The 12,665-nt window shown below is 37.8% G+C and overlaps 1 protein-coding gene across 2 annotated transcripts in view; it reads right to left on the bottom strand.

Annotated features, from left to right (window-relative positions):
* Nucleotides 1–12,665, bottom strand: part of spast (spastin) — a 77,492-nt gene that overhangs the window by 44,389 nt on the left and 20,438 nt on the right. Inside the window, exons 3-4 of one of the 2 annotated variants that reach the window (XM_028821014.2) lie at nucleotides 3,555–3,638; nucleotides 738–830 (exon numbers count right to left, since the gene is read on the bottom strand). In XM_028821014.2, coding sequence (XP_028676847.2) covers nucleotides 738–830; nucleotides 3,555–3,638 — 177 coding nt within the window. The remainder of the gene's footprint in view (nucleotides 1–737; nucleotides 831–3,554; nucleotides 3,639–12,665) is intronic. The other variant, XM_028821015.2, reaches the window with a different exon arrangement.

The raw sequence follows: 12,665 nt of genomic DNA on the forward strand, positions 1-12,665 counted from the left end.
TGTCTCATGTTTTTATTCTGAATAATTTATGTATGTAAATCAAGAATATAATGTATGTTGATAAAAGGTCTTTTGGGGTAACAGCAACACTTTTTGTTTTACCTTTGGCTGCACAAGATCAGAATATGTTAGAATTGCTCATATGCGTTTTTCTATTATTTGTTTAACTGTTTAACTGACTGAGATGGGGATTACGCAGGGAGGCAGGAACTTGTATAAAGCCCATATCTAAGTCATCACAACGTCATAAAATGTGATTATCATGTAATCCAAAGTGATTTTTATTAATTAGAATTATAAAAATACACAAATTAACTTCCTTAAATCATTTATTTATATAAATAAAAATTACTAAAATAAGTCATATCTGTATAACAATGTTTATCTTCATATTGGCCCACTTTCAAGTACAAATACTTTTCCAAATGTATCACAAAACTAAAGCTCTGCACTTCTAATTATTTATATGACAAATGGACCCAGTCCCTTAACTACATTTTTAATAATATACATTCATTAAGTATACAGTGCCTTGTAATGGATGTGAAATTAATCTAATATTTAAGCTTCAGCAACTTACTTTAAACAAAGCAATGACTTTCATATTATTTACGATGCACATTATTTATAGACTAGGCTCATTACCTACTGCTACTACTGCTAATTAAATCCTGGTCAATTTGTTCATTGCAATCCTCTAAATGTGTCAAACTATATATGTGCATTCCTACACCCACCTGACTGAAGGCATCCATTACTGAAGGACTGGTTTCTATTTTCTTTATAGATGTCTCTCTGGGACTCGCATTTTGATGAACCTGACATCTTCACTACACCACAGAAGCATGATAACAAAAACAAAAACAAAAGAAAGTAATAAAAAGAATGTAACAACAGCTTAAAAATAACAGAAAACTAACTAGATTTTAGTTAAATCTCTTAAAGGGTCCAATTGAGAACATTAATTTAGAAAAAGGATACAAATCTCTGAAAAGCTGGCATTTTTTTCATATGGTTGCTTAAGCATTCCACTCTTGAAAAGCAAGCCACTGCTAAGCATTATATGTTATTCATACTTTAATTCTAAATTAGCCACCTGATCATGATGCAAAAATCCAGACTAGAAATGCTATTATCAATCAAAATGTGAAAATTTATTGCCCAGTGCAACATATGTTTAGATAATAGTACTACTAAAAAAAAACTCTTTAAATTCAGTATTAACCCAACATAACGTGATGAACAGTGGCAAAGTGTTTCATGTTTGTAAGACATGTAAGAACTTCACATTACACACGTGACAAATTTATAACATCAAATTGCATACAAAAAAATGTTTTATTCTATTACATATTTAACAGCTAGATATGTGTCCATTTTCAATATCCATGTAATCCAATTACAGGGTCAGTGGAACAGGAAGCAATGATAACAGCACTGTGCAGAAAGAACAAAACAAACCTATACACACTCATTAACTCTTAACTACTCACACCATTTCTCATAACTATTTGTGCAGTGTACTTTATGCACCGGTGTTAAAATTGGTATTTATATACAGACTTTGAAGTTGTAATATAAAATATTGCAATCATTTAAAATTGAACGCGTTTTTAATGAATTTTAATACCATATTACTGAATAGTATGACACAGTCTAGAACTATCTGAAAATAAACCTGACTCCAGTACTCATTAATCACTGGTCACACTTTGATCCACTGCAGGATTTGCACATGTATCACATTTCACTTCCGCTGTTGAATGTTCTTTGCAGACAAAGTCGTTGGAAGAAGAACATCTCATTGTTGTAATAAATATGCAAGTACCCGCAAGGTGTACCAAATGCAGATGGAACTTGTAACTGTCCATCCACTCATAAAACCAGCTGGGTGCACACTGGAGGGAAACCACTGGAACACTGTTCTTGTAGTGAAGCAAGCAGAGGATAGATGGCGGATGCTGCTGGTAGGTTCGAGTAAAAGGACATTGTACAAAAATAACAGAAATTGATGTACAAAATAGACCAGAGCGCGTAGTTAAGGAAAATATACAGTCACCTTCTTACTTAACCTCAGTTAGTCTAAGGTTTATGTTAATTACCCTAACCTACCCTTTTGCTTTTTGGAGGAAAATTATACAAACCAATCTGATATCGCTCAAGACAGAATTCAACCTCAGTATCTTGCAGCTAGTACAGTGCCACTCAATATTATGTGAGAAACATAACTCCAATTTTTGTGGAGTAATGACTGAAGTAGGTCAATAATTACAACTGAGCAAACAACATTAACCCTATACTTGAGTCATGATACAATACTAACTTTTCATCTGATGCTTCAATTCTAAATCATTAGTGAAATGGGAAATCCTTTTTCTACAGAGCAGCAAAAGTGTCAAGCTATTCTGCTCTTTATTTAAGTGTAATCAGATTATTAGGTTTGGTCTGCATAAGCTTACCATGCATTTACCAGTTCCAGTGTGGTACCTATGTAAAAAGACCTCAGCACAGACAGTAAAGACCTGCTTAGTGCTGAAAAAGCCTCGAGTAGACAACAAATTGGCAAAGATTTGTATTCACAGAGGAGTGTCATTGTTGTTATGGGGACAGTGATGTGAGAGTTCAGAATCACAAAAGATAGGGAGAAAAGGAAGAGACCACTGTTTTTCAAACTTTGCCTTACCTGGGGACCATTGAAAATGGGATCATAGAGCACAACCACATACTGCAACCATCACTAGGAAAGCTGGTCAAAATATTGCAATTAGTGAGTGGCCCTAAATGTCCCCAACCTGATTCTAGTGTAAACTGTATGGAACATAACTGGATAAGGTATAGAATACAACAATGGTTAAAGTGACTAAAAACATTGTGGACTGACATCCCACAGGAGATTATTCACATCCGTGTGTTGCATTTAAGCTTTAGTTCTCCACTAAGGAACACATACTACTTATACACATCTGGGCACTTGAAATTTTAACAAAGCTTTATGCCTTATGCATGTAATATTCTGCTGCATATTATAAGTGACACCATTCTTGCCAATGTTGGTGAATTAACTATATTAATGTTATGAAAACAGCTGTTCCATGTAGGAATATTGCAGCTATTATTATAAAAAAAAAAATAATTAAAACTTACATCTGAGTGGAAAGTTTTAAAAAGAAGTACTCCTTGTTATAAACAATACAAAATTATTCATCTGATCTATAACAACTTCAAAATGTACATTGACAGCTAATGCCAATTGCTATACTTCATTTGCCAGTCCCTAGGACATTTAAGTAACACTTGCCCATAGGGCAAAAAAAGAACTCTACACTATTGAGAAAATAAATTCAGCCAACCACTAAAGACTAATTATAAAGGACAAGGAATGACAACCTTTATAATACTATTATAACATAAAATAATGAACAGCAAGCTGCTTAATAAGATAACATGTAGTAATCACCACTAGGCCTTTAAACAAGCACACATTAAAAAAATGAATTAAACACATTTGTAAAATATGAAACTGGAATTCATCCCCCCCCCCAAAAAATGCTTACGTAATAGGTCTAAGCGATCCTTTGCCATTATCAAATTGGTCTTCATTTTGGCTTGTAGCCTCCTGGCTCTATCAGCCCGTTCACCTGAGTAGAAAATAGTTGAGATGTCAGAAAAAAAAAATGGTGGAACAAAAAAGACTCAATAGTAAACCGAGATTACTAGTTCAAACACTGGAGCATATTGCTCTCTTCTGATCTAAACTTATTTGATTTCTAAATCTAAATATTTTTTATGATCTTTTCATGCTACTAAAACTGTGTACAAGTGGTGATTATACAGTGATCCCTCGCTATATCGCGCTTCGCGGCTTCACTCTATCGCGGATTTTATATGCAAGCATATTTAAATATATATCGCGGATTTTTTGCTGGTTCGCGGATTTCTGCGGACAATGGGTCTTTTAATTTCTGGTGCATGCTTCCTCAGTTGGTTTGCCCAGTTGATTTCATACAAGGGACGCTATTGGCAGATGGCTGAAAAGCTACCCAACTTACTTTTCTCTCTCTCTCTCTCTCTTGCGCCGACTTTCTCTGATCCTGACGTAGGGGGTGTGAGCAGGGGGGCTGTTCGCACACCTAGATGATACGGATGCTCGTCTAAAACTGCTGAAAGATTATCTTCACGTTGTTATCTTCTGTGCAGCTGCTTCCTGAAGCGACATGCTGCACGGTGCTTCGCATACTTAAAAGCTCGAAGGGCACGTATTGATTTTTGACTCTCTGTCTCTCTCTGTCTCTCTCCCCTCCCCCCTGACGGAGGGGGTGTGAGCTGCCGCCTTCAACAGCTTTGTACCGGCGGTGCTTCGCATACTTAAAAGCCAAACAGCCCTATTGATTTGTTTGCTTTCCTCTGTCTTTCTGACAGTCTGTGCTCCTGATGCGCACTCCTTTGAAGAGGAAGATATGTTTGCATTCTTTTAATTGTGAGACAGAACTGTCATCTCTGTCTTGTCATGGAGCACAGTTTAAACTTTTGAAAAAGAGACAAATGTTTGTTTGCAGTGTTTGAGTAACGTTCCTGTCTCTCTACAACCTCCTGTGTTTCTGCGCAAATCTGTGACCCAAGCATGACAATATAAAAATAACCATATAAACATATGGTTTCTACTTCGCAGATTTTCTTATTTCGCGGGTGGCTCTGGAACGCAACCCCCGCGATGGAGGAGGGATTACTGTAAACCTCTCAATCTAACATATTAAAAGACACACTGGTAAAGTTTTTTTTTTAATATTAAAACCACTATATTTTGTTAACACTGTTATACTTGTTACAATGTTTACAAAGCTTTTCTGCACAATTTGGATAAAACCTTTTGTCCTGTATGTGCAACCACTCATCTGTAGCTAATGTGACATTTTCATCACTGGCATGGCACATACCTTAAAGGGTAACCCTTCATATTAAGGAAAAAACTAATATCGGATGGGTCAATGTCTAGAGAGTAGGTGGGTGTAGCTTCTCTTCAAATACAGTTTCCCAAAACAATCCCTGCAACCAATGCAATTGCAAACACGACATGTATGTGAATATCGCTGAACATTATTATTCAAAAATAATTTGGTTTTGTTAAAAACAAGGTCTTAATTCAAAGGTAAAAGCTGACATCCTATTGTCCAAGAAGGTTGTTTTACCTGAACTAATTTTAACATCAAGTTACGCCTTGGGATTAATAAAGTATCTATCTATCTATCTATCTATCTCTAGATGTACTGTGCAAATCTACAGTATTTTACTAATCTATTTTGAGCTTCACTTTCTTGATCAGCCTTTTCATAATTTTTGAATGGTTATCTTACCTTTCTTAGTAAATCATTATCCCATTAACCTGCACTCTGATCTAAGTGTACTCACAGCAGTTTTTCTAAGCACTTCACTTATGTCCTAAAAGAATCATTTTGCATCCGATTCTGTCCCATTCACTCTTAAACCTCAGATCCTGTTGTTTAAGGTTAAGACCTTCTTATTAAAGCAAATAGAACATAAAAAGAAAATCACAATTATTACAGTTACTGTAATTCTTTAATGCTCCAGCTTTAAACAGCCTTGTCAGCCAACATGCAGTGTCCCACAATTAGTCTATGTCTTACATGGATGCTGCCTTGACCCATACTGCCTAAAACAATGATGTGTAGTTTAAAATATGCAGGCTACCTTTATTAAAATACTGCTACATCTGTAGAGGAGAAAGAAGTACTGTAGACCGATTGTGCAGACTATGATTTGATGCCATGAGGATTTCATAAGCCATAGAGAAGCTGCTTTTCCGAGCTAGTCCACACTTACCAACTGGCTTTTTATTTTGAATGCCACAATATAAAACGCTACCCTGCCTATAGGAAAACTACAAAATAAAATAAATAAATAAAAACACAGGTCCACCTTCAACCTGCCTGCCTTCTGCTTGCTCTTTTACTTGGCTTGCTACTTTCACCCTGTTGCTGTCTTACTAACCAACTAGTAATCCTCCTGATCTTAAACCACTCCGCCTGTGACTGTTTGGCAGCAAGACATGTCACAATACATTTGCACCGCAGGACTCCAGCGGAGTGTGTCAAAACAGACCAATGCAACAGTGTCATAAGTGCTTCATGATTTGCATATGCACAAGTAAAGAAAAGTACAAATATTGATAATTTGGCAAAGTGTAATACTAGCATGAGTCACGTAAAGATTTCAGCTACTTTCTGTGGCTGATTTTATGGCACACTGTCCACAGAAAGACTTCTGAATCCAGCTGTCAGTACCAGACAATTAAAAAGATGCAAGTACAAAGGCTCTGGATTTGATGAGTCTTGTATTACAATAACACAAGGGTGATTTTCTTTAAACTGTTGGTGCTGGTTTTTGCTGTGGCCACCACTAAGGGCCATTACCATAATAATAATAATAATAACAATAATAATAACAATAATAATAAATACTGTATTAAGAAAAAAAACACAATGTAATGTTCAGAATCATTAACCAAAGTTCAAATATTTGGTAATTTACTTATTTTTAATCTGAATATACAAACCTTACTTTTTGGCTAATCTGACAGCTCTAGCTGTGAAAAAGAAGATGGTCGATTCCCCTGCCTTCTTCAATGATTTTCCTTCGCAGACTGCCACAAACACCAAGGCAAATAAGTGTAATATTAATATTAACTGGTTATGTAGGCTTTTTGAGGCATGAAATCAATATGGATTGCAAGCCCAACCTCATTCAAAAATTGGGGTGTGTATGGTTGGGGGAGGGGAGTAGTGGTTTTAGAGTTTTTATTGCGAGGGCACTTTGTCTGTGGTATATTTTTTGATGAAGATTCATGATGAATTTAACACCAGGGTCCTCATGTATAACGCCGTGCGTAGAACTCACACTATAACATGGCGTAAGCACAAAAGCGGGAATGTGTGTACGCACAGAAAAATCCAGATGCAAGAATCTGTGCGTATGCAAACTTTCACGTTCTTCCACTACATAAATCCCGATCAGCGTGAAAAGTAACGGACGTGCTTGCACCTTCTGTCCCGCCCCAACTCCTCCCAGAATTATGCCTCTTTGAATATGCAAATCGATATATATAGCCTTCTGTGAAAAGACAATGGAAAAGCACGGGGGAAAATATAAGAATTTCAGCGAATACCAAGTGGAGGCAAAGGAAAAACATATTATTTGTTGGTTTAAACAGTGGTATAATCAACAAAAGAAAGTTGATGTAGTGACATAGTGTCAGAGAAACTCGAAAGATCAAGTTCACAAAGTCGCACAGTGCCCGAAATAAAAAAGAAGTTGTCACATATCAAAGTCGGCGTGAAAAAGCGACTCGTAGCGGACCGTCTGAGTGTCATATGAAAGCTTATTAGGGTACAGAGGAAAAAAAAGGCACACAGTGGGGGGAAAAAAGCATGAAATGTCAACTTTAATCTCGAAATTTCCACTTTAATCACGTAGTTTATTTTGTCATTAAAGTAGATCATAAACTTCATCTTAAAATCGTTTATTTTACTAGTTTCTCAAATCCCATCGTAACTAAAGTAGGACGTTAAATGCTTTGTTCTGTGTTTGATCTTCTATGTGCTCTGTGTGTGTGAATCACTACGTGCTTCCATTCTTTCTCCGACAGGACACAGAATCCATTACATTTGTGATATTACAGCTCTCTGAATAATTAAAATACTGAGATGTATACGGAATATCTTTTTCATGATAGGAATGAAAGCATGTTATTAAACATGGGATCGCGATGGCGCAGTGATTGTTCGTATTAACGCAAGAGGCTTGCTGTGCCATGCGCGACCTTCAATGAAATAATTTATTACAGAAGTACTGTCTCTTTCAAACGTACTAACCTCCAATTCCTGTCCTTACTTTTCTTTCTCCAAATACCCAATCACCACACAATCAGCTCTGTAATAGACGTTAAGCCATCTGTAAGCTTAGAACGCCGATTCTTCAAAACTTTTAAGGAACATTGAAATATCTTCGTAGTACATGTTTAATTATTCTATCCATCTATCCTTCCAAGTGTCGCGTCAGTACCAGCAGTAATACAGTGCAAGGCAGGAGCTATCCGTGAACTAGCTAGCGCTGTGGCACCGTGTCCTCACATGTTTAATTATTAACAATACTGATTATTTAAATGAAGTTAAAGTTTTATCTGTATACTATAAGCAACACATTTTGCTGCATTTCATCTTAAAAATGATATCGTCATCATACGCGCTTTATAAAGTGGCGCAGGTTGTGCAACATTATAACTGTAGTGCAAGTTTACAGTGAGGTAATTGTACTCATAAGTACAAACAGTTCTACAAGGAGCACTTGATGGGACTGATTGAGTGCGTTTATAGTTCTTTGGATGAAACTGTTTCTGAAACGCGAGGTCCGTACAGGAAAGACTTTGACGCGTTTTGCCCTGGCTGAGGTAGTGTGTGCTTGAAACTGTATACCGATAATTCTCTTTCCGATCAGCTGCTGCTGTGATTCACACTCAGATACAGTGATATAAACAATCCGAGTGGTACAGTGAGAGTAATATGGAAAAAGATGGATCTGCTGTGGCAAACCTTAACAGGAGCAGCTGAAAGAAGAACAAGATGCAGTGAGAGTAACAACGCTAAAAGCAGTTATGGTATTTGGAATACTATGGCTATTCCCTGGACCATTATATTGCTACAGGTTAATTACAATCAGATGCATTACACTAAAACACAATATGCAGTTAATTTCAGTGTATTTATAAAGCCGCGTCAGGAATGTGGGTCTAAGAAAGAAAGGATAACCACACAGGAACAGTAGAACTGCTTTGATGCTGGGTGCCGCCAGTCTGCAAAACCGAGCCGAGAAATTGCGTACGCCAGGGTATGAGGTACCGTGGAAATGTGCGTGGCTTTACGCCAAGTTTAGATTTTATACATGCCGCTTTGAGTGTGGAAACGTTCGTACGCAACATTTCTGTGCGTACGCACCGTTCATACATGAGGCCCCAGGTGTTTATTGTTGAGGTGCAATTCTGATATCGATAAATAGGTTTATGTATTTAAGATATTGAGAGGATTCTGAACTCTTTTGGGACACAACGAAATGTGTCCCGAAGCGCAATTGTATCTGTGGAAGATTGATTGTCTGTTGCAGGGGCAACCGCAGGCTCACAGCACTGCAGCAGCAAATCCAAGCTGATCACAGTCGCACTATAAGTACCTATCATCGATGGCTGATGCAAGGAACATTATAAATGCAGGGAACAGTATTTCTTGGCCACAACCCTGCCTGACTACTGTGTCTGTGTGTAGGAGAGTGGTAGATCCCACTACAATAAATAACCAGGCTGTCCCTTTTTCAAGCTGAATAAAGCTGGTTTTTCTAAAGTACTGAGACTCGGCCTCGTGTTTTGGGTTGAAAGACAGTGACTCACGCGTCACATGGTACCAGGAGTGGGGTCCTTGCACCAATGGATCACAAAGAAATACAGCAATCCCTGGGGTAAGATGAGCTCCTGGTGGCTGCCCCTGCCCTGGTGCGGCCACAAGATGTGCTGCCGAAGATGGCACCCTGAGACAACCCTGAGCGTTTCCTATTCTGCTTTGAAGGCATGGCAACGTTGATGTGCTGGGACAGGGGAGTCTGGGAATCTATTTTGGCCATGTTATTAACCAGAGAAGCCCTCCATGCCATACAGAATCTCCCTCCCAAAAGACTTGATGATTATGACTTCCTGAAGCAACAGATCCCCGTACTGAGTGTCCAGTCTGTGGAAGCTGCTGGTGCACACGACAGTGTGGAAAAGTCTGCCAGCTGTCATGGGTTATCACTTGAGGATTCGTAGATGCCATATTGTAAACACCATAGTGCGGACTGAACGTAGCTGCTTTTGCTGTGATCAACTGGGATATCTGGCTCAAGAGTGCCACCTCCCACTTGTGCAAACAATGGCCATCGGTCTGGCACTTTGAGCTACATTTTTTTTTATGAAAATGTGCTATATAAATAAATGTTCTTGGCCCAGGTGTACAGCTCGTAAGTTTCCCCCAAGATGTTAAAGGAGGACAATTTTAAAGTCTCAATTACATTGGCTGGATGGGAATTCTTGGCACCGTTGGACTCTGGTAGCGATCTATGAATAGTCTGCCATGACTTGCTCCGGCAGACCTCTATAAGACCACAGACAAAGTGAACATCTGCTGCATCCATGGGAACATTAAAACATATGAGACTACATTACTCCCTCAGAAATTTAAAGGGAAGAACTTTAAGTTTTTTTTTACTGCCATGTCAGACATCTCACGCTGGCCACTCCTAATAGGAAAACGGAATGCCTTCTTCCCACAGGTCTTGGCCATCTGCACAGCACCTTCCCCCATAGTGGATGGAGAGGAGCTCACCACAGACAATGTCAGTCAAGGAACCAGAGTTGTCCAGCGAGGTGGGGGATAAATCCTCAAGTGAAGATCTGGGACAGCTGGCAAACTTTTCCATGCCGTTGCTTGGACTAACAGCCTCCTCAGTCCGGACACTCAATACTTGGAAGATGCAAGGTTTTTATGAATTCTTCTGAACAAACCCCCCAAAATGGGATGACACACCAAAGTGTGCCCCAAAGTGAGACTGCTGCGTCTGTGCAAGATTGCTTGTCCGTTGCTAGGGCACCCACAGTCACACAGCACTGCAGCACAGCACCGCGGAAACAAATCCAAGCCTATCGCAGTCATGCTATAAGTGTCTGTCATTGATGGGTGATGCAAGGAACATTATAAATGCAGGGAACAGTATTACTTGGCCACTAACCTGGCCATGACCCTGCCTGACTGCTGTGTCTGTGTCTAGAAAAGTTTTATATCCCACTACAATAATCGTGCTATTCCTGTTTCAAACTGAATAAAGCTGGTTTTGCTAAAGTACTGAGACTCAGCCTTGTGTTTTGAGGTGCAAGACAAAGTCTAACGTGTCACAATATAAATAATAATTGCACTGGTTTATTCCTTTAACTGACCAGCTTAATCTAACCTTAACAGTTAGTGTTACTGTTAATTTAATGATACAGTATAAGTTGATAATAATTTCAGAAGCCAACACTCTAGGGATGCATTATGCATAAACTCTGCTCATAATTTAACTGTTCATGTAGAATGAATTCAATTAACTCATAATTAATCCCTATAGTGTCTCCAATCTCATGCACAGATTTGCCTTGCATAGCAACATTTTCTTCAGTCTTTAACACTTGTACCTTTTATATACTTGTACCTTTTGCGAAAGTGTTTATCTGATATTTGTACTTCGGTCTTCACACATTATACACTTAATTTATACATTTTATCAATTACTAAAATATGAAAAACATTTCTTTTTCAGTTATGTGTTCAACAATTCCTGCCTCGCATTTCATCCTACATTTACACAGATTGCCGTAGACATGGAACACACATGAAAATGTATGTATTCCAAATGACGATATATTATTTACCATATACAACTTGAGCTGGGAGAACTTTTTGCCCAAGTTGAGCTCCATCAAGGGTTGGGTTTGGGGAATAGGATAGCAGGCTGCTTGTGCTGATTGACACATTTACAAAACAAGAGACGCTGATGAAGACGTGCAAAGGAATTTAAGATGGGCCGGGATTAAGAGTTTTTTCATAGGTTTCAGGGATTCTAGTGTTAGGCCTCACTTAACTTTAGATAAGTTTTTAATAAAATCTGTAGAAGGGCATCATTTAATGCTGCATATAGGTCTCAATGGAAGATCTCATTTATAGTGTCTTCAAGAGAAGTATTATTTGAATTATGAATAGACTGAACCGTCTTGATCTCTACTCATACTATTCAGCAGTACTTCTGCTCTTCAGAATCCATTCTATTATTTTACTTATTTAACTAACAATCTCTTTAATTTTTGCCAAGAACATTCCCTCCCATACAAATTAAAATGTGAGAATACAGCAATTTATTTATGTTTTGCAGTATATTCAAGAATTGTAATTTGATTATACAACATATTGCAACTGACTTTCCTTTTTTATTTTTTTTGAAAGATTAAATCATAGGCATATGGGCAAAAATGTTTCAATCCATAACTTTTTTTTTTTTTTAAATTGTAGAAACCAAATTAAAAGTATCTCAATATTGTTTATAATAACAAAATACTCATGTTATAGTGCATAACCCAATATATCGGTATCAGTCAAATGAAAAAGTTTGGGAACTTTTCCCCTCTCAGTCTGCATAATAATTTATTCTACTTTCAGCAAAAATGATAACAGTGGTATGTCTTTCATTTCCTAGGAACATCAAAGATTTTTAGTGAAGCAGTATTTAGTTGTATGAAATTAAATCAAATGTGAAAAACTGGCTGTGCAAAAATTTGGGTCCCCTTGTAATTTTGCTGATTTGAATGCATGTAACTGCTCAATACTGATTACGTGCAACACCAAATTGGCTGGATTAGCTCGTTAAGCCTTGAACTTCATAGACAGGTGTGTCCAATCATGAGAAAAGGTATTTAAGGTGGTCAATTGCAAGTTGTGCTTCCCTTTGACGCTCCTCTGAAGAGTGACAGCATGGGATCCTCAAAGCAACTCTCAAAAGATCTGAAAACAAAGATTGTTCAGTCTCATGGTTTAGGGGAAGGC

The sequence above is a fragment of the Erpetoichthys calabaricus genome, chromosome 15 (assembly GCF_900747795.2).
Source record: "Erpetoichthys calabaricus chromosome 15, fErpCal1.3, whole genome shotgun sequence".
Lineage (NCBI taxonomy): Eukaryota > Metazoa > Chordata > Cladistia > Polypteriformes > Polypteridae > Erpetoichthys > Erpetoichthys calabaricus.